Source organism: Molossus molossus, unplaced genomic scaffold (assembly GCF_014108415.1).
Source record: "Molossus molossus isolate mMolMol1 unplaced genomic scaffold, mMolMol1.p scaffold_m16_p_7, whole genome shotgun sequence".
Lineage (NCBI taxonomy): Eukaryota > Metazoa > Chordata > Mammalia > Chiroptera > Molossidae > Molossus > Molossus molossus.
This window is the reverse complement of record NW_023425401.1, coordinates 78,457,771-78,481,554: the sequence shown is the minus strand read 5'-3', so window position 1 is coordinate 78,481,554 and position 23,784 is coordinate 78,457,771. Positions and strand designations below refer to the sequence as shown.

Here is a 23,784-nt window from a genome sequence, read left to right as displayed (position 1 = left end):
AGATAAACTAATAATTTCTCTTTTAAAAACTCACATGCCAACATCAAAGGAGGTTACTGTTATTCTTATTTGGATAATAATGTTATTCTTAGTTATAAAGAATTGATGCCCTTTAAATTAATAGCAGTGGTATTGTAATTTTGTTTGTGGCTGTGTGTGAAGGTCGGTTTCAAAGCTTTCTACTTCATACGGTGACTCCCTGGAGTACAATCTCCCAGGAATATGATAAGAATCTAATAATACTCTTCAAAGTGATGCAATGTGGCTGATTGAGAAGGTCAAGAAAATCTCATTTGAGGTGACCATATGGTTTGGCAATCTGGCTTGACATTTTTAGCCCCAAATTGGTTTTTGTAATTAAAGAGCACCGTGGCCTCAGTTTTCAAGAAATATTAGATGGCCAATCTAGAAGAAAGTGCTATCATTCAATCTATCACCTGACCAATCAAGACCCAGCTTGGGAGCAGGCTAAGAATTTTCATTCTAAGTGAGTACACAAGCCCAACTAGATTATAGTATTTTATATTAGAAAAAGACAACAAAAATATGCAATCTCTGTAAATAACTCCAACTTCCCTAAGGTCTAAACTAAATTACCATTTTAATGTGACCTATATAAATTGTTAGAGCATGAAATAGGTCAATTACTTTTAAGAAGGCATTCAGTTAAATTTTGATTGACCTTACAAATAAAAGAAGGAAAGGTGGAGAAATACCAAAGAACATACATACTCTAGGCCATAAGTATTTTAATGTTCTTTCTCATTACTTGATAACATTCTAACAAAGGGACAAGAAGAATGGTAAGAAGTGAATGAAAGAAAACATTGTACACCTACCACTTAGAAAGACACAAATGATACTGCAAGATTGAAGACTTTGCCCATGGGTTTTATTAAAGCAAAAGGGTTGATGTTCTATGGTGCATTAAAAAAAGGGGAGTAGGAGAATGCTATGAAGTGAAGGCTTGTGCCCCTCTCAATTAACATGTTGCAACCCTAATCGCCAATGTGACAGTATTTGAAGGGAGTTTGGGAGGTTATTAAGTCACGAACATGAAGTTCTCACTAGTGCCCTTATAAGAAAAGACACAAGAGAGCTTCCTTTCTCTTTCTCTCTACCTCTCATTTGAGGTTACAAATGAGATAAGTTTGCCTTCCGTAAATGAGGAGGAGTGTCCTCACTAGACACCCAGATCTGCTGGCACTTTGATCTTAAACTTCCCAGCTTCCAGAACCGTGAAATAAATGTTTGCTGTTTAGGTCACCCTGTCTATGGTATTTTTGTTCCAGCACCCTGAACTCAGTAAGACAGGAAATTATGTGGTTTGTATTTGTACCAACTGTCTTTAAAAATACTGCCTAAAGTTGATAATCACTTGTGCTTAAACATTATGTGTGTGTGTGTGTGTATTTTTTTAACAATGTTAGCCCAAGACTACATAATTTTAGTTGTTGAATAAAAAAATAATATTTGATTTATACTGCAAGGAAGGTATCTAACTAGCAAACATTAAAGGCAAACTGAAATGTCCTATGAAGTAGGCAGAGATGCAGAACTTTAAGCACAACCATCACTAAAAGGACTTACCACTGTAAAGTTCCTTCCTGCTTCACGCACATTTATTACCATCTTCAGGACACTGACCGAATTCAGGTTTTTTCCAACACCTGTTATTGTGCTCCCTCCACTAGCAAAATAAAATAGAAAAATAGCAATGTTGAGAGACTCTTTCCCTACCAAGTATTTTAAGAGAGAAGTTCAGTTAAATCACATGTAGTGATTGCAAGTTGCAGCAACCACAGCCAAAGTCAAATGGAAGTTCAATGGTAATGGTTCTTTGGAAACAACTTATTTAACTTGAAAATATTTTTAAAATTCACATTTCATAAAATGAAGAAATGCATTTGTCTTTTTATTCACCAAATATGCAAAATACTTTTTTCTCTCTGATAAAAAAAAATACAAAGAAGAACAAACTTAACTATTGTTGTTAGACTGATAGAATTAATGGAAACAAGGTAGATTGCAGTGTACTCAACAAGATATTGATTCAAAGGGGCTCTAGTATAGGGAAAAGCTGTATGTAAAGCAGGCAGGAGAAAAATACACTGAAGAATGAGGAAAATTAAGGTGATTCTACTTTTGAGCACTAAGGTTAGCATAGAATTGACATGTACATAAGTGCATAAATATTATGATGCCATGTTAAATAGTTTTACTGAAATCTATTCAACATATAATAGAACAGAATGAAATCTTTCTTGGCATGAACTAGCATTAATAAAGTCAAACTGCATTCAGGATAAGAACATAGTTTTTACTCTTAAATTTGTAAGGCAGCCTTCAAAAGAAATGCAACAGCATCAAAGCTAAAGATAAAACCATAATTCCTCTTGACTACTCGACAGTCAAATTATCCTTATGTTCCTTATTTTATAATACCCATCATAACTTTTTACTTACCTAATAAAAGATTTGGTTGGGTAAATTTCATAGACAATGGGGTCATCCTGGTAACTGAAGCTGTCAGTCTCTCTGTTGGCTAAGTCAATTTTCAATTTAATAGGAAATTCAGTTGGAGAGGTCTGGGCTGGGGTATAACATTCAAGAATACTATCTGACACACTGTATAAAAAAACAAAAAAATGAAGAAAAGGGACTTTTGCCGTCATATCTATAACAGATGGAAAAGTTATATCCATAAATCAAAAGGATATAATTTCATGACTTGTAAATAGGAATTTCCTGATGTAGTCTAGAAGAAAGAACTTTCTAAGTAGGAGGTTTACATTTGACTAGACCCCAAATTTAGTCTTGTTTGAGAAAGCCATCCTTAACTTCAAAACATTTAGGATTTAAAGCATTTATTATGGTATCCTTTTAGTATTTGATTAAACTGAGCTGTTCCAATTCTAAGAAACAAAAATATAATTTCTCTCCCAACCCAATCTCCCCCATTTTTCTCACCTCTCCAAAGTGGTGTAGTCTAACTATAAATCTTGATGGAAATGTTTATTCTATTGTCAATTACCAGAATCTCTCAGCTCATAGCATAGCTAGGACACTAAGATAAAACAGGAGAGAAGGTAAATGGAAAGACTAAACTTAAAAGTGGAATTAATAAACAATAAGGGAAAGATAGAAAAACGAGCAAAAGGGAATAGATAGATTTGGGAAGGAAGAAGTTTTATCAGCAGGAGAGTAAATGGTAAATATATTGGATTTTTTTCCATTAAAAATAATTTTTTCTTGATTTGTTAGATGTAGATATTAATTCTACATGACTGATTCAACAAAAAATAAATTTACGACACCTTTTTAAAGTACAGGTTTTTCCACCAATAGAAATGTGTCTAGAATTCCCACTGTTAAGATACTTTCCAGTTAAAGTAAGTAAAGTGCCACCAGTCTTAGGACCATAACTTGGAGAAATACTTGTTATTATAGGATCCTGATAAGAGATAAAAACAAAAAGCAAAGTATCTTGTTAATTTTATAACTCTAAATAGATTAAGTAACAATTAAATATCCTACTTCATGAGAAAAGTAATGCTTAGACTTACCACATAAGAAAATGTACTATATTGTACTGTTCCTCGACCACTTGAAATAATTATGGACATATTGAAATGTTCATTCACTGCAGGACCAACTGTGCATTTTAACCTGAAAAAAAGAAACTCACCAAGTTTGATACGTTAAAAATCCAAAGGAGGCATATTCTGGTTTGGGTGTTTTATTTAAAAAAAAAATTTTATTTTAAATTGATTTTAGAAAGAAAGGAAGGGAAAGGGAGAGACAGATAGAAACATGGATGAGAGAGAACATCATCAACTGGCTGCCTCCTACATGCCACCCCACTGGGGATCAGGCCCACAACCTGGGCATGTGCCCTGACCAGAAATTGAACTGGTGACCTCTTGCTGCACGGTTCAACGCTCAACCTCTGAGCCACACCAGTTGGGCGGTTTGACTGTTTTATATAAAGGGACATTGATGCTAATGTGTGAGTTGACTCTGTGGTAAGTTCTGTGGTAAGCATTATGGCTGAAAAGTGCATAATTCTATTTCTATACTATTATACTAACTTTATATTGATTGTATTATATTATTTATATAGACAAAACAGGAAATGTTAAACCTCATCGAAGCAGAAGTCACCAGCTGAAACATTCATAATAATCTAAGTCTAATCCTGCACAACTGTAGGCATAACGTTTGGTATACATAACAAACAGTATAACTATGGCTAATGATAAATAAGCCAAATGTCTTCATTAAAGTATGTCAATAGATACAGTTCTGTAATTATACTTGTCATGTGTTCATTTAAATTACTTAGAAAATTATGAGACTGTGATAGGTTTTCCATAAGATTATTTTTGAATAATCGTATAGTCTTGAAAAATTATAAATATAATTTGTTTTATTAAATAACTTTTAAAAGAAGAGAATAAATTGTTTCACTTTTACAGGCTCTAATTTATAATGCAATGAATAAAAATTTACAAGGTAAATTTCCAGAATTAATTAGTTAAGTCATTAAGCTAAACAAGTCTGACATTAATGGATGTTTCAGTCTCAGTAAAATGAAAAGATTTAGAGCTTTGTGTAATCCTGAAAGGAATTCTACTAGGTATAAAATAACCACTTAATAGACTCAACCATAAAACTTTAAATGTTTGGTTGTTGTTACTACATGATGACTAAAAATTTCTGGATTATTGTTCATTATGGGATTCAGATCTTATAGAAGGTATGTGTAGAATATAGAAGAATAAGCACAGGTCTTGGATGAGTGCTTGAAGGCTTATTCACCTCTTAATCTCTGAATTATCTTTCTGAACTTCAGGAACCACTTTATAAAATAGGAATAATATTGCTATCACCTAATATTTGGGAATAGCTAAATGAAATACATTCCTTATATTACAATGCCAATAAATATCCACTAAATGTAAATTTAAACTCATCAAAAAAAAAAAAAAGAGCCTCAAAAATGTGATTCAGCTATTTTACTACATTTCTGAAGATATTTAGAAAGTGAATTTAGAAGACATGGTATTGAGCTATTTATTCATGGTATATTGAACTATTTACTGATTTTTATGGAAAAAAACATTAGAGCCCAGCTGGTGTGGCTCAGTGGTTGAATATGTCAACCCATGCATCAAGAGGTCATGGGTTCGATTCCTGGTCAGGGCACATGCCCAGGTATGGGCCATATCCCCAGTGGGGGGGCGGGGCATGCAGGAGGCAGCTGGTTGATTTTCTCTCTCATCGATGTTTCTATCTCTCTCCCTCTCCCTTCTTTCTCTAAAATCAATGAAGAAAAAGAAAATTAAAACAAAACAAAACAAAAACAAAAAACATTAGACACTATACTTGAAGACTTTGAAGATGGAGTGACTCCAATCAACCAGTGCTTTCAAATCTACACAGACAATTTCTGGAGTTGTTACAAAACGGCTGAAAATTCCCACATGCTGGATTCTTCATTTTTTTCACCTGGGTAATGTCACCCTTTTCCCTCTTTAATAAAATTTTAGGGCAATTTTTACAAGCATTCATTAAAAAACAAAACCTGTTTTTCAACTATACCTAGGAAAGTATTTTAAGATTCTTACATATTTGTAGTACTCTCACTTAAGGTCAAGGTGCAGCTCTCATTTCCAAGTAGAATTCTGGTTTTCTTTACATCAAATTTATTATTCCTCCTGAATCCAAAGTCCCAGCCACATATGGTCAACGTTGTCCCTCCTTCCAGAGGAGCACTAGTTGGGAAAACCTACAAGGATGACATAGAACTTAAAACTCCAATATATTATCTTTCACATGTATGGAAAACGAAATACATATGCTTATATAGTCTGAAATTCTTTCATTAAGAAATAATAGTCACAGATTTCAGAGCATCTGGGACAAACATTAAAACTATCTGACATGCTGTCCTGGTTGGTGTGGCTCAGTTGGCTGGAGTGTTGTTCTGTATACCAAAATGGTGGCGGTTTCAATTCCCTGTAAGGGCACATTCTGGGGAGGCAACCTATTGATGTTTCTCCCTCACACACTCTCTCTCTCAAATCAATGGAAACATATCCTTGGGTGAGGATTATAACAAAACACAAAAACCAAAAACCTATTTGACATGCTGGTGAAACAAGTTGTTTTCAGGAGATCCAGGGAAGGGACAGAGCAAATTTAGCCTGGGTGGGAACAAAGGGCTTTCTTGGACTACTCTGAAATAAATTTGTCTTCTAGGAAAGTTCTGGGCTAGAGAAGACATACTTTGGACCCAGACTTTATGCTTATAATTCTGATTATAACTCCTTCATGGGCCTGTAGATGAAATTCTGCTCAAAACGCCTTTATGTGTCCTAGAACCCAAGATCCAAGATATGCCTTGGTCTGTGTGCTATACTCTTGTTGCTATGATATTCCCCACCCAGAGAAGTCCCACAGTAAAAACACATAAAAAATTATCTTTATTGTTGAATGTATTACAGATGTCCCCTTTTCCTTTCATTGAACCCCTCCTTTCCACTCCAGCCCCCCTCCTGCCTTTCCCACAATATTGTCTATGTCCACTTGTTATACATATAGCAGTTCTTTTGTTTATATCTTCCTGCACCTCCCCTTCCCTCTGAGGTTCCTCAGTCTAATAACCAATTTGTACTTTTTAATCCCTTCACCTTTTTCACCCATCTCCCCAACAACTCTCCCATCTGGCAACCAACAAAAAGTTCTCTGTTATCTATAAGTCTGTTTCTGTTCTGCTTGTTAATTTGGTTTGTAGATTCGATTGTTTATAGATATGCATTTATTGCCATTTTATTGTTCATAGTTTTTATTTTCTTCTTCAAGAAGACCCTTAAACATTTCATATAATACTGGTTTGGTGGTGATGAACTCCTTTAGCTTTTTCTTGTCTGGGAAACTGTATATGTTCATCAACTGTAAATGATAACTTTGCAGGACAGAGTAATTTTGGTTGTAGGTCCGTCCTTTTCATTACTTTGAATATTTCTTGCCACTCCATTCTAGCCTGAAAAGCTTCTGCTGAAAAATCAACTGACAGTCTTATGGGAGCACCCTTGTAGGTAACTAATTGCTTTTCTCTTGCTGCTTTTTAGAGTCTCTTTGTCTTTAACCTTTTGCATTTTGATTATGATATGTCTTGGTATGGGCCTCTTTGGGTTCATCTTGTTTGGGACTTTGTGCTTCCTGGACTTGTATGCCTGTTTCTTTCACCAAGTTAGGAATGTTTTCTGTCATATTTTTCAAACAGATTTTCAATTTCTTGCTCTCTCTCTTCTTCTAGCACCGCCATGATGTGAGTGTTGGTACACTTGAAGTTGTCCTAGAGGCTTCTTACACTATTCTCATTTTTTCTTATTCTTTTTTGTTTGTGCTGTTCTGATTAGATGTTTTTTGCTTCCTTATGTTCCAAATCAATGGTTTGCTTCTTGGCTTCATCTACTCTACTATTGATTCCCTATAAATTATTCTTTATTTCAGTTAATGCATCCTTCATTTCTGACTGGTCCTTTATTATGCTCTTAAAGTCCTCACTAAGTTCCCTATGCATACTTACAAACAGGGTTTTGAACTCTGCATCTAGTAGATTGCTTATCTCCATTTTATTTATTTTCTTTTTTTTCCCCTGGAGTTTTGTTCTGTTCTCTCATTAGGGACATGTTTCTTGGTCTCATTTTGGCTGCCTCCTTGTGTTTGTTTCTAGGTATTAGGTATAGTTGCTACATCTCCTAGGCTCTGTAGGATGGCCTATTGTACAAGGTGTCTTGTAGGATCCAGTGGCAGAGTCTCCTTGATCACCCCAGCTGGGCACTCAAGGTATACCCCCTGTTTGGACTGTATATCCTGTTGTAATTAAGTCTTGATTGCTGTTGGCAAGTCAATGGAAGGGATTTACTCAGGCTGATCAGCTTCAAGGACTGGCCCACTGACCAGTGATCTCTGACCACCTTGGAGGATCAGCTGTGCAAGGGCCCACCACACAGAGCAAGACTTAATTCAGCAGGGCTCTGGTACTCACTAAGTTCACCCTTTGGATGTGTCAATTATAGAAGTGTTTGGGTGATGGTGCTTTGATGTGGTCTGAAGCTTTCCATGAGGTGAGCTGACTTTGGGGCCTCCAGGAAGGCACAGGCCAAGGTGAACCACTGCCTGTGTTCTACCTGGGACCACCAGGCATAAGTTACAGAGCAATGTGCAGCTGGCTGCTTCTTGTGCTGGGCTTGGAGGTGTCTAGGCAAAGCCAAGCTGTGAACCAAGGCTGACTGCTGCTAGTGCTGGGCTTGGGGGCACTTAGCAAGAGGTATAGGGTTCACTGAGGCAAGATGCTGCTTGTTTGAGAGCTTTAAGGAACATCTGAAGCATAAACCAAGACAGACCATTCCTAAGGTAAAGTCACTGGAAACAGGTTAGGTAGGCCTGAAAGTTGGCTAAGGCAGGGCCTCAGGGAATCACCAGGGCCAGGCAAACAGGGTGAGCCAGGTTGCTGAAGTCCCAGATATGGTGCCAGTGTGCTGGTCCTGAGGAGGAAGGGTTCACCAAAGGAATAACTGCCTCCACCAGCACATTTGTCTGAGAGAAAGCTGGTCCACCAGCTCTTACCCTGATGCTAAACAATTCAGTTCTTCCCTGTATATCTCGTGTGCCTTTCAAGCTTCCTCCCCAGTGTGGAAGCCTGGAGACAGTGAGTTCGAGTAAGTCCGTACGTGGGCCCTGTAAGAGTAGCTGTCTGGGACTCCATAACCCTCAGCCTCAGTTCCTGCTGGTTTCACCACCAGAAGTTATGGGGATTTTTCTTTCTTGGCACTCTTACCCTGAGCTGAGGGGCCTGTTGTGGGACTGGGGCCCCTCACTCCGCAGGTAGGACCTTCACAACCAAGGTATCTTTCCTGATTTTGACCCTCCACACATGGCTCTGGGACCAGCCCTTCCACGCCTCTGCCCCTCCTACCAGTATTGATATGGCCTCTTCTTCTTTTTTTGTTTTTTATTCTCACCCAAGGACATTTTTGCATTTATCTTCAGAAAGAGCAGGAGGGAAAGAGAGAGAGAAAGAGAGAAACATCAGCATAAGAGAGACACATCGAGTGGCCACCACCCACACGACCACCCCAACCAGGGCAAGGGACAAACCACAACCGAGGTACTTGCCCTTAGCGGGAAACAAACCCGGGACTCTCTGGTCTGCGGGCCCATGCTCTAACCATTGAGACAAACTGGGCAGGGCAAGTATGTCCTCTTCTTTAATTTCGAAGCTGTAGGACTTCTATTTAGTAGGATCAGGCAGTTCTGAATGATGGTTGTTCTGTGGTTTAGTTGTAATTTTGATGTGATTTTGGAAGGAGGAAATACTGTGTTTACCTACACCGCCATCTTGACTGGAAGTCAAAAATACCTCTTGAGCCCAGCTGGTGTGGCTCAGTGGTTGAGCATCAACCCATGCACCAAGAGGTTGCTGATTTGATTCCTGGTCCTGGCACATGCCCAGGTTGTGGGCCCAATCCCCAGTGGGGGCATGCAGGAGGCAGCCAATCAATGTTCTCTCTCATCGTTTCTCTCTCTCTAAAAATCAATAAAAAAAAAAATATCTCTTGATATCTAGTGTTTTCAGTTGCATTCAGCAGCTTTTGTAATATCAGCACATAGATGGTATTCAATACAGATGTGCCATTTATTTATAAGTCATCTACTATGTGCCAGGTAACAACATGTGAATAAGTGAATTTATTTCTTTCACTTGTTAATCCACATATATTATTTATCTGTAATTTTTCTTTAAATATGATCACTAATTTATACACTCAGCCTTTAAAAAATGATGTAATATTTAATATATTCAATATGTTATTTGTATTAGAAAGAGAAAAAAACAGAACTGGTGAGAGCCCCAAATGTGATCTGTATTGTAGTAATGTTTCTAATGATCTCCCTTGATATTATTTTATATCTTATTTCTAGGATTGCTCCTGCTCCATGGTTCAACGTTACATAAATAATAGGTTCATTTTATTCTTGCAGATGTGTAAAAAGCAAAGTTTAAATTTATTAATATATTAATAAATAAATTTACCAAATGATCCCTCTTCCGGGTATCTACCCAAAAATATATGAACCCCTATGTTTATTGCAGCATTATTCACAGTGGCCAAGACATGGAGATAAGCAAAATGTCCTTCAATAGAGGATTGGATAAAGAAAATGTAGTAGATATATGTGATGGAATATTAGTCAGCCATTAGAAAATATCAAATAATACCATTTAGGACAAGGATGAACCTTGAGAATATTATGCTAAGCGACATAAATCAGTCAAGAAAAGCTATAGCTCTTAGCAGTGCCCTTGGGGTTATACTCCTAAGTGGCTCCACAGCCCAGAGCCAGGAAAGATGCTAAAATAGCCACAGCCACTCACTTTGGCTCTGACAGAGGGAGGGTAGACTGCACTGGAACTGTGTGGGGACACTCAGGATTTGGAGGGCACTCAGAGCTTTTGCTGAGTTGTGGCCACGTAGGTCGGTGGCCATCTTACTCCTTCCCAGGGCTCTGGGGAGAGGCGGTGGCCCCTCCCTCAGAGATTCAACTCCACCTGGCAGGCCATTGAAATGCAAATGGGGGCTCATTAACAACCAGCATCTGCCCCACCCTTGGGAAATCCCCTTATTCTGAGCACCTGAAGGAGTTTTTCATTCAAATGAGAACCCAAGGATATTCCAGTAATCACTACTGATAGCCTCCAGGCAAAAAGCTAGAGGATAACTGAATCATTCCTGGGCTAGCAACCAGGAAAGTAAGACTTGACAGTGGTGTTTACCATGGGTCCTTCCTGGCTGATCCAAACCCAGGAGAGGGAGCCACCACAGCAGAACACCAACACCCACAGGAAAAATTTGGCAGGCTCCAAAGCCCACTGTGATAGCCAAACTGGTGAAACACAGAAACAAAAGCCAGATGAAAGAACAAGAGACCTCTACTGAAGATGACATAAATGAGGAGCAGTTAAGAAAGTTAACAGAGCTAGAATTCAGAGCCATAATCTTCAGGAAGCTCAACAGCATGAGTAAGGACATCAACACCGTGAGTAAAGACATAGAAATGTTGAAAATCAACCAGCTGGAAATTAAAAACCACCAAGGAAAAATGAAGAAAGACATATCAGAAATAAAGAACACATTGGAAGGTCTAACCAGCAGAGTAGAAGAAACTGAGGACCGGCAAATGAATTGGAAGACAGGTTAGAAAAAATCAAATAATCAGAAAACCAAAAGGAAAAAGACACTTAAAAAACAGGAATACAGCTTAAGAGGACTGTGGGACAACTGGAAATGGAACAATATTTGCATCATAGGAGTCCCCAATGAAGAAGAAAATGAGCAAGGGTTAAAGAATATATTTGAAGAAATAGTGACAAAAAACTTCCCTAATATGGTGAAGAAAGAAGGCATTCAAGTGCAAGAAGCACAGAGCCCCATGTAAGAAGAACCCAAACAAGCCCACACCAAGACACATAGTAATTAAAATGCCAAAAATTAAAGACAAAAAGAGAATCCTAAAAGCAGCAAGAGATAAGCAACAGCTTACCTACAAAGGAAACCTCATAAGATTTTCAGGTGACTTCTCAACAAAAACACCACAGGCTAGAAGAAAATGGCACGAGGTAATGAAGGTCATAAAAAACAAGGATCTAAATCCAAGACTACTCTACCCAGCAAGGCTATCATTCAAAATAGAGGGTCAAATAAAGAGCTTCCCAGACAAAAAAAGGCTAAGGGAATATATTAGCACCAAAACCAGCACTGCAAGAAATGTTAAAAAGACTGCTGTAATCAGTAGAAGAAATAGTAAGAAAAATATAACCACACTAAACAAAAAATGGCAATAAATAACTACATATCAATAATCACCTTAAATGTAAATAGACTGAATGTTCCGATAAAAAGACAGAGTAGTTGACTGGATAGGAAAGCATGATTCATATATATGTTGTTTTCAAGAGACTCACCTCACAATGAAAGACTCACATAGGTTGAAAGTGAAGGGATGGAAAAAAATCTTCCAAGTAAACGAAAAGGAAAAAAAAAAAACTGGGGTAGCAATATTTATATCTGATACAGTAGATTTCAAAATGAAGGCCATTAACTAGAGACAAAGTAGGCCACTACATAATATTGAAAGGATGTCTTCAACAGGAAGATATAACCTTGATAAACATATATGCACCCAATATAGGAGTACCAAAATATATTAAAAATCTTCTGGAGGACTTCAAAGAAGAAATCGACAGCAATACAATCATAGCAGGGGACTTCAACACCCCGCTAACATCATTGGATAGATCCTCTAAAAAAAAATTAGCAAGGAAACACGGACTCTAAATGAAGTACTAGAGCAAATGGATTTAATAGATATCTACAGAGAATTACACCCCAAATCTATAGAATTCACATTCTTCTCAAGGGTACATGGGACATTCTCAAAGATAGACCACATGTGAGGACACAAACTAAGTCTCTACAAGTTCAAGAAGATTAAAATCATATCAAGCATCTTCTCAGATAACAGTGGTATGAAACTAGAAATCAACTGCAACAAGAACAGGCAAAAACATTTGAACACATGAGGGCTAAATAGCATGTTATTAAACAATGAAGGGGTTACCAAAGAGATCAAGAAAGAAATTTAAAACTTCCTGGAAACCAATGAAAATGAACATAAAACAACACAATATCTATGGGATGCAGCGAAAGCAGTTCTGAGAGGGAAGTTCATAGCACTACAGGCCTACCTTGAGAAACAAGAAAAATCTCTAATAGACTATCTAACCTCACAACTTAAAGAACTAGAAAGCAAACAAAAAGAAAATCCCAGAGAAAGTAGAAGAAAGGAAATAGTAAAGATCAGAACAGAAATAAATGACACAGAGACCAAAAAAAAACATTCAAAGAATCAAGAAAACAAAGAACTGGTTTTTCAAAAAGATAAACAAGATTGATGGACCCTTAGCTAGACTCACCAAGAAATAAAGAGAGAGAATCAAAATACACAAAATCAGATATGAAAGAGAAGTAACAACTGACACCACAGAAATACAAAAGATCGTTAACAACTGCTATGAACAATTCTATAGCAACAAATTCCACAATGTAAGCGAAATGGACAAATTTCTAGAAACACATAGTCTCCCAAAACTGGACCTGAAAGAGATAGAAAACTTGATCAGACCAATAACAACTAAGGAAATTGAAGAGGTAATCAAGACTCTCCCAGCAAACAACAGCCCAGGCCTGAATGGCTTCACAGGGTTGTTTTACCGAACATTCAAAAAAAGAACTAACACCCATTCTCCTCAAACTATTTCAAAAAATTCAAGAAGAAGGAAGACTTCCAAACTCATTATGAGGCCAACATAATTCTAATTCCAAAACCAGAAAAAGACACTACAAAGAAAGAAAACTAAAAGCCAATATCCCTGATGAATAGAGATGCCAAAATCCTGAACAAAATACTAGCAAATCAAATCCAGTAATACATCAAAAAAATTATTCACCATGATCAAGTAGGATTCATCCCAGGGATGCAAGGCTGGTATAATATTCACAAATCAATAAATTTGATACACCACATACATAAAATGAAGAATAAAAACCACATGATCATATCAGTGGATGCCGAAAAAGTCTTTGACAAAATCCAGCATCCATTTCTGACAAAAATATTCAGCAATGTAGGAATAGAGGGATCATATCTCATCATAATAAAGGCCATATATGAAAGACCTACAGCCAAAATCATACTCAATGGGCAGAAACTGAAAGCATTTCCCTTAAGAACAGGAACAGGACAGGGTTGCCCACTTTCACCGCTCTTATTTAACATAGTACTGGAAGTCTTAGTTACAGCAATCAGACATGAAGAAAAAAACAAAAAGGATCCAAATTGGAAAGGAGGAAGTGAAACTGTCATTATTTGCAGATGACATGATATTATACATAGAAAATCCTAATAATTCCATCAAAAATCTACTAGACTTAATAAATGAATTTGGAAAAGTAGCAGGATAAAACGGCATTCTTATACAGCAATGATGAACTCAAAAAAGAGAAACTGAAAGAACAATCCCATTTACCATCGCAGCAAAAAAAAAATTAAGATACCTAGGAATAAACTTAACCAAAGAAGTAAAGGACCTAATTGCAGAAAACTACAGGACATTGGAAAAAAAATAGATGGAGGGAGATATAAAAAAGTGGAAGCACATACCCTGTTCATGGATTGGAAGAATTAACATCATTAAAATGTCCATATTACCCAAAGAAATCTATAGATTCAATGCAATCCCTATCAAAATACCAAGGACATACTTCACAGAACTAGAACAAATACTTCAAAAGTTCATATGGAACCAAAAAAGACCCCAAATAGCCACAGCAATCTTAAAAAAGAAGGACAAAGTAGGGGGGATCACAATACCAGATATCAGGTTATACTACAAAGCTATTGTAATCAAAACAGCCTGTTACTGGCACAAGAACAGGCATATAGACCAGTGGAACAGAACTGAAAACCCAGAAATGGACCCAAGTCATAATGCTCAAATAATATTTGACAAAGGAGGCAAGAGCATACAATGGAGTAAAGACAGCCTCTTTAATAAATAGTGTTGGGAAAATAGGACAGCTACATGCAAAAAAATGAAACTAGACCATCAACTTACACCATACACAAGAATAAACTCAAAATGGATAAGAGACTTAAATGTTACTCATGAATCCATATAAACCCTAGAAGAAACTGTAGGCAATGAAATTTCAGATATCATAGGCAGCATAATTTTCACTGATACATCACCTAAGGCAACAGAAACAAAATAAAAAATGAACACATGGGAGTACATCAAACTCAAAAGCTTCTGCACAGCAAAAGAAACAACCATCAGAATGTTAAGGCAACCCACTGTATGGGAGAGCATCATTGCCAATGATATATCAGATAAGGGGTTAATTTCCAAAATACTTAGAGTACTCATACAACTCAACAAAAGGAAGACAAAGAACTTAATTAAAAAATGGGCAGAGGAGCTGAATAGGCACCTCTTCAAACAGTACATACAAATGGCCAAGAGACATATGAAGAAATGCTCAACATCACTAATCATCAGAGAGATGCAAATTAAAACAACAATGAGGTGTCACCTTACACCTGTCAGAATGGCCGCCATCAACAAATTATCAAACAAGGTTGGCGAGGGTGTGGAGAAAAGCAGACTCTAGTACACTGCTGGTGGGAATGCAGACTGGTGCAGCCACTATGGAAATAATATGGTGTTACCTCAAAAAATTAAATATTGAACTTCCATTGGACCCAGTGATCCCACTTCTAGGAATATACCCGAAGAAGCCTGAAACACCAATGAGAAAGAATATATGTACCCCCATGTTTGTAGCAGCACTATTTACAATAGCTATGATCTGAAAACAGCCCAAGTGTCCATCAGTAGACAAATGGATAAAAAAGCAGTGGTACATATACACAATGGAGTACTATGCAGCTGAGAGAAAGAAAGATCTCTTATCCTTTTAGACGACATGGAGGGACCTTGAAAGTATTATCCTAAGCGAAACAAGCCAAGCAGAAAAAGACAAATACCACATGATCTCACTTCTTTGTAGAATATAATAAACATAACAGTCTGAGAATTAGGGTAGACCCAGAGACGTGGAAGTAGGGTATAATATGAAGAGGGGGTGGTAGGGTGAGGGAAGAGGTAAGCCACAAAACTTATATGCATGTATGCATAAGCAATGGACATTGACAATAAAGCCAGGTGCGGGGTGGGGGTTATGGGGGGAGGGTGTCAATGGGGTAAAAAAGGAGAAACATCTTTAAAAAAAAAATAATAAATAATAATAATAAAAAAAAGCTAAGACCCATATGATTTCACTCATATGTGGGATATAAACTAAAACTCATAGACACAGAGAACAGTATGGTGGTTAAGAAAGAGAAGGGGATAGGGAGGTTATTAAAGGGTGAAATATATGGTGATGGAGGATGATTTGACTTTCGATGGTGGGCACTCAAAATATAGATCATGCATCAGTGCAATGTATACTTGAATCCTATATGACCTCATTAACCAATGTCACTGCAATAAATTTAATAAAAAAAAGAACTGTAGTATAAATTACTAAGAGAGATTTTTGTTGCACATACCTCCTCCCCAAAAAAGCCAACAAAAAACACACACCCCAAAAAGCCTTTGGCAACTGTAATATAAGATAGCATTTGGCTGTCCGGCTGGTGTGGCTCAGTGGCTGAGCACCCACCCATGCACCAAGAGGTCACCAGTTCAATTCCTAGTCAGGGCACATGCCCAGGTTGTGCCCGATCTCCTGAGGGGTCATGCAGCAGGTGGCCTATTGATATTGTCTCTATATCTCTCCTTCTCCGTTCCCCTGTCTCTAAAATCAATAAAGAAAAAAAAAAGATAGATAGAAGTCTACAGGACAACAGTTCTTACACTAAGACTATTTATAAACAAAACAAATTTCCAAGTTAAAAATAAGCTTCTCCTCAGCAATTTTGTGACAATTGAGAAAGGAAATGCTCTTTTGGGGGAACATATAAATTGTGCTGTAAAGTACAATGGTGGGAAAACAGCACCGCTACAGAAACAACTCAAAAAGGTATTTGTTAAGGCTAGTTAGTGAAAATCTAAAAATGATTCTTTTACAGTTTAAAAAGACTTTTAGCAAAATTCAAATTGTAATGATTTCCACCCTTCCCAAATAATAAGTGCAAACCAAAGTTACCCTTGTTTACCAAATCCCTTTAAAATTTTAGCTTTTATAATAGCTATTTTATCCATTACACAGTTGTGTCTTTCTTGAAAACTTACTTGTCCATTTCTAGCTAAAATGAGAACTGCTAGGAAAAATATAACTGTTTATTATTATGTTAGAAATCTAGTAGGAGAGAATAAGACACCTAACCCTCCTGGACTTTCTTTAGCCTGAAGCGGTCACACAGCTGCTGTTTACTCTTAATGAGTCTTCCCCATAAAACACAGCTGCCAAGGCCTGATTGCACAGCTAGACCCCCCCCCCCACCCAAGTAAAACTGAAGTCTGTCACTCTGCATACATCATGACTTTCTATATAAGGCAAAGAGTCTGGGTGATTTGAGAAAAGATACCGAGAAGTGTCCAAATGGTGCAACAGAAATGGATATTATAAAAACTTGGCTAGACAATCAGGTTTGGAAAAACCAGCTCTACTTGGCTTTTCTCTCCAGGCTGAAATACTAGAGTGGGGCATCTGAGGATTTTTCCTAGCTTATGGGCTAATGTTCACTCTTCCAGAGGAAAGGAAGGAAGCAGTATTGGACTACCCACCCTTGGACAGAACCAACAATGGGCTGGCAAACTCTGAATTATCCTGAAGGGCAGAGAAACTCCATGGGAAGGAAATGAGTATCCAGCATAAAGCCACAGAGGCTGTGTCTCCCACCTGTCTGAATAGGGGAAAAACAGCTATAAAAGAAGCTAGCATCCTTTCACAGTGAAAATGATTCAAATGATCATGTTTTTAAAACAAGATAATACATGAGAAAGCTAGAAACAACAATAAAAAACTATTGAAGATTATAATGTACAATGTATCAGTAATGTACTACATTAACAATAAGAGAAACCATGTGAAGAGTATATAGGAAAACAACAACAACAAACTTTGGAAAGTTAAAATTTGTCTCTTCAGTAGGAAAAAAGTCACAAATATATTGGTAGCAGTGTATTCACTGCATGACTCCTGCCCCCATGAGATACTGCTGTTGCTTCTTATCTTAGTCTTCTGATCAATCAATAATAAACTGTTTTATTGTCTCCCTGGGATTGAATTCAGTCCTACAAAATGAGAATTTTATTATGATAAATTCAGAATACATTGGAAAGTGTGCTTTTTTCCTAAAGCACTTCCAGTTGACCTTTAAGCACAAGATCAGACAATATGTTAGAAACAAAATAATGGGCTTGCAATTCTGAAATCTCTCATATGTGGAACTGCAAAGAATTCCAGCCACTGAACATCATGTACATTGAAAAGCAAGTTAACTTACATTTATCGAAAAGTGAAATCCTATACATTAGCTGGGTTTTGTGCCTATGAATTTAAGACAGATTAGAAAAAGATGACTAATCTGTCTTTTTTTTTTTTTTTTTTTTCAGTAAGAATGCTGAATGTCACGCTCTAGTGCAGCATGAAATCTTCCTAACACTATGAACCGAAAGGGATTTATGGACTCAGCTGCACTACTTTCCTTCAAACCATTACAGTTGAAGCCTCACTGACTTGTATATAATACAGAATCGCCAACTAGAGTGTTGGAATTAGGAAAGGTGAGAGAAAAGGTAGATTCAAACATTAGGAAAGATTTTTACCTTCTATTTTTAATCATTTTAATAAGGCTTTCATGACAAATAAAAGAAAGCACATTGGTCAAAACTAAATGTTTCATTTGTACAGGTTCTCAACTGGCTCTTTATTTAAAATAGCAGCTTGGTAATATTTGAAAGAAAATTGTTGTGATTTAACTGTGTACACACACACACACACACACACACACACACACATATACCCACCCCACTCCTATCTCTTTCATGGAATAGTTGAGCTCAGCTTTCTAGTGTCTCAAATTGCCAAGGCTGTGTGTTTAAAAAAAATATAAAATTGCATGTGGTTTTAAAAGTATATTAAATAACAACAAAAAAGGGTACATAAAGACTACAGTATAGATTTAAATTTGTTTTCTTACTATCTAATTTATTCTCTGGCTGATCAAACTAAGTCTTAATAATTGTGTCATACCCAACAGGAAATAATTTGGTTTAAAACCTAGTCACCCTGTACAAATCTTATCCCAAATCATAACTAAATGAAAATAGCATGCACTTTGGGGCAGTTCCTCTTCTGACTTGTACATTTTGTTTACTTGGACTTGAACCAGGCAACCAAGACCTTTAACTTGAATCTTTCACAAGTACCATTTACTAAAGTCCAACTGTTTTACATGCAGGCAGAGAGAATACACACTGGGTCCTCACCAGGGAAGCATTTTCAAGCAAAATGTGTTTGGATTAAGACATTTTAAAAAAGTGCCATATTTTCAAAGTGTCAAATATATACTTAAGAAACTAAGGCAACACAGAGAGATGGTGGCTACAACATCATGGCTGAAGTCTACTGCTAAAAGATAAGTTCTCTAATAGCAGGAGGCACTTTTGTCCTGTTTGAGCCTATATCTCCTCAGTGTCCAAAGGAGTGCCTGCTGTGTAGTATGCATTCAAATATTTTTGTGTGTGTGTGTAAATTAAAGAATGAAATGGCTCAAATGTTATAGATTTTAGTATAGTCATCAGCTGCCCCCTTATGGCTCTTCCAGAAATTTGGAGAGAAGGTGCACAGCCACCCATAGGTGTTGGCCATCTGCATGTCCTGGGAAGAAACCTCTTATCTCATCTATGATAAGACAAGGCCACCATTTCTGGAGTCAGATGGGAAAAATCCTGTCCTGTCTGCCCCAGAATGGCTGTGATCTCTAGCTTGCACAGTTTAGTGTAGGGTTTCGGGTTGTGCCTTAAGCAGATCTCTATGTGTGGTAGAGGCACACGTCTAGGCACCTGGCAGATAAAGCAGGTGGTGAGGACTCAGAGAATGGGGGAGTCAGGAGGGAACAGGTCCCAGTGTGAGGAAATGGGAAGCTTATTCACATGGTACTAAGGGAGAGCAATTACCCAAGGAGAAAATCTACTCAGTGAGTGTGAAGCAAGCACTTCAGGTAAAGGATTCTGGGGATGTAACCAAATGCCATCCTAAAGAAAAAATTTGAAGGAAGATGGTGCTTTGGCTGATTTCTCAGAGCTAAATAAGTAAATTGAGTTTTGATTTTTTTTAGTAGTGGGATTTGTGTTTACCAAAAATACACTGATAGCTACCAGAGATTCCTACCTCATAGATTGTAGGATGACAGATCTCTTGAGTCCATGTTCCGCTGGGGCATTCCTCCAATCGCACACATTTGTCGTGGCACCAGCCACACTGCACAAAGGGAGGAGCAGCAAGGCACTGACTGCAGGACTGGAAATGCACACAGCCCAAGCCATTCAATGGGATCTTGGTGATCTGTAAACAAAAGTAATAGAGCTTCCAGAATGTTTGTTTGTTAAATGAAAACTAAATATACCAAAGATACATAGAAATATAATTTATATGTATATACATGACACTGGCTAGAAATACCCATTCAGGAAGAACTGCATCCGTAGCACCCTCTTGTGGGAACAGGGCTTACCTTCTTCCCTGTGACAACCAATGTGTAGCCATTTTGGTTTAATGGGTGCTCCACAATCACTTCTGGAGACACAGGGTGGGAATCCAGGTGAAAATTCACATGAGGGGTTGATGATCCTGATCGAGAAACTACAACCTGAGAAACACACCAGAAAACATATTTATTCCAACAAGATTAGTTTTTGGAAAATGTGGATGATAATGGTAATGATAGATTAAAAGAACTCATGGGTAGTTAAACTAAAGAGCCAATGTTTTATCTCATTGTAAATCAATATGACATCTAATCTTCTGCCTTGAAGACAATTCTTCTGAACCCCCAAGACAGACTTTTCCTATGATCTTTTCATGGTTTCTAGGGAAGGAGATCTCCCAGTCACTCAGGCAGCACATACAGAAAAATCCTCATGATTATATTGGAAACTAGAGGAGCCATTCTCCCCAGAACAGACCTCACTTATGCTATGGGGATTCTAGATATTATTATTTTTTTGTTAGTCCTCACCGGAAAATGCTTTTCCCATTGATTCCTTAGAGAGAGTAGAAGGGAATCAAGGAGCGAGGAAGAGAGAAACATTGATGTGAAAGACAAATGACACACTGATTAGGTGCCTCCTGCACATGCCCTGACTGCGGTGAGGATCAAACCTGCAATGCGGGTATGTGCCCTTGACTGAGAACTGAACCTGTGATGCTTGGTGCGCAGGCGACACTCCACCACTGAGTCACACGGGCCAGGGCTGGATTATTTTTTAATCTATCCTTCTGACCCTTCCCACCAGGCAGCTTCCCTTGATGTAATAAAAAGGCATACTGAAAGGGGATTCTGGAGACCTGGATCTAGTTCTGGCTTTGCTACTCCTGAGCCACATTTATGGATCTTTGGAGGTCAAAATAAGCCCTTAACTACTTTGAAATGATGTGCTGTCCTTTTATAAGCCATTGTTCCACGTATGTTATTGCTTGGATTATAAATAAAGTTCTGCTTCTCAGCCTGGTTTTATATAAGGCTTGATGGTTTTAACAATGCCTTGGAAATGAGGTTTGATAACTGGTGTCATTCCTGCTTTCAGGTATTTCTAATTTGGAATGCTTCTCAGCTATATAATTTCCATCTTTCCTGTTGCTATAATCCAGTAATAATGAAGTCCAGGGGTAAAATCAGGATGACTAACTGAGATGAACATTCAACCTTTAGGCGAGTTTAGAGGTGCTCAGTGAGATTTCATTCTTAAATGAGGGTACAGGAGGGTGAGCACAGCTCTGGGCTTGAAACTGAGGAAAATTTCCCAATGTCTCAAATACCCTGTAGGTTGCATTGGAAGTGTATTTATTTGCCGTGGGACTGAAATCACATAACAAGTATGGGCATTTGTGAGACTAAGATTAGCTAAATGACCACTCCTTCTACCTCCGCTTTCTTATCTTGAAAACGAGAATGAAAATTGCAGGAGTAAATAACTGCTAACTACCTAACAAACACATACAACATATAAATGTTCTGGGGAACCAGTAGTAAATTTTTTTCTTAAACACAATGAAGCAGTCAAGTAGCCTGAAACAACTTCAGGAAGATTCCCAATGTACCTAATTTGCTCCTAGTAGACTATTGATAGAGAAATGAACCAAGTTCTCATGAAGCCATAAAAGTTAAACATCATGACATTTTTCCCCTAACATAAGTTCTATCCCAAACACTTAACACTTTCAGAGCTGGAACTTTTAGGCTAGTATGGACTTAGACCACTTAACAGTTTCAAAACATCTCCATTAAGCAGGGTGGCAATGTTTGCACAGAAGTTAAATGATGGATCAAAGGTCATTTGGTCAGGATGGGAAAGGTTGGACACTATTGTTATTACAAAATTTAGACTCAAATAGGTATTTGTGATTTTTTCTGTTAAAAAGAAGTTCAATTACCAGTCCTACCTCCCTTAGTGTGCTGGTGACAAGCAGAATATCCATGCATCAGACTTCAAAAGCTTCTATCCCAAATAATCCAGATTTCAGTTATCCAATTTTCCAATCTTAACTCACTACCTCTTGTTTTTCTACTCCCTACTCCTCTTTTTTTTTTTTCATATTTTCCTGATTGTTGCCAATTACTTCAAACTGCAAAGATTAAAAAAATTAAACCTCCTCTCTGCCCTGGCTGGTTTGGCTCAGCGGTTAGAGCGTCCGCCTGCGGTCCGGAGAGACCCGGGTTCGATTCCCACTAAGGGCATGTACCTTGGTTGCAGTTTGTCCCTGGCCCTGGTTGGTCGTGCGGGTGGCAGCCACTCGATGTGTCCCTTTCACATCGATGTTTCCCTCTCTCTCTCTCCCTCTCTCTCCCTCCCACTCTGTACAAAAAATGGAAAAATGTCCTCAGGTGAGGATAAAAAAAAAAAAAAAAAAAATTAAACCTCCTCTCACATACAAGTCTAACACAAAACAAAACACCAGCCTCTCTTAATACCCCGAATGTTCTCTGCCTCTTTCTGTGCCTTCTGCTTCACTGAAGATTATTTATCTCTATGAACCTTCCTATGAATATTTGCATTGTCTCTCTCTCTTGTATATTCCATTCTATTCAGACATGATAAATAACGATCACCTCCTAGTATCTTTTTTTGCCATCTTCTTGCTCTTTTAGATATCATTTCTCATATCTGTAATAAGCAATCTCTTCTTAATTACTAGGTCATCATCTTTGACTTTTTCAAATATCTGAAGCCCATCCAAATACTCATTTCTCAGAAAGGATTAACCTTTATCTCTCTTTTCCTAAAGAAGCTCTTTGTACCTCTAGAACTTGGGTAGATTGATTCAGTTAAGACCTTTTGTCTGGAAAGCACCATATATGTGGTACTCTCATAATAGGTAACAGCCAAGCATTGTGCTAAGTGCCTTAAATGGATATATATATATATATATATATATATATATATATACTCCTCACAATAATCCTACAAGGTAGATACTATTACTTTCCATAAAGAGAATATGACAGAGAATTTTAGCTGAAAAATATGAGTCATTATCTAATGACTTGAATCCATGTGCTTAACCTCTCCTTAATCACTCAACTCCTTAATCACTCAATTGGTATTTGGAACACCAAATACCAATAAAAAGCTTCAACTCTGAGCTCCTAAAAGTCACTTGTGAGTCAAAGCATTAAAACAAATTTCATAATATATTTGTCTTGCCAAATACTCGTTTCAGTAATTTTGGTTGCACAAGTTAATTGTGCCAAAGGAGAAAAATTACACATCTGAAAAGCTTCTGTGGCATAGAGGAAACTACTAGCACAGCTGGCAAGCTCTACTTTTGATCATCAGCTAGGATGTGAGGCTTGATATACAAAATGGGATGAACCTGAGAAGACAGGAAGGCTGAATGGAAAAGTGAGATGACTGTT

At 37.6% G+C, this 23,784-nt stretch overlaps 1 protein-coding gene across 1 annotated transcript in view; it reads right to left on the bottom strand.

The window, feature by feature from the left end:
- MET (MET proto-oncogene, receptor tyrosine kinase) overlaps positions 1–23,784 on the bottom strand; it is a 220,287-nt gene that overhangs the window by 58,756 nt on the left and 137,747 nt on the right. Inside the window, exons 4-10 of the mRNA XM_036246654.1 lie at positions 20,383–20,517; positions 20,040–20,213; positions 5,631–5,791; positions 3,567–3,669; positions 3,318–3,454; positions 2,467–2,628; positions 1,591–1,690 (exon numbers count right to left, since the gene is read on the bottom strand). Of these exons, the coding sequence (XP_036102547.1) occupies positions 1,591–1,690; positions 2,467–2,628; positions 3,318–3,454; positions 3,567–3,669; positions 5,631–5,791; positions 20,040–20,213; positions 20,383–20,517 (972 nt within the window). The remainder of the gene's footprint in view (positions 1–1,590; positions 1,691–2,466; positions 2,629–3,317; positions 3,455–3,566; positions 3,670–5,630; positions 5,792–20,039; positions 20,214–20,382; positions 20,518–23,784) is intronic.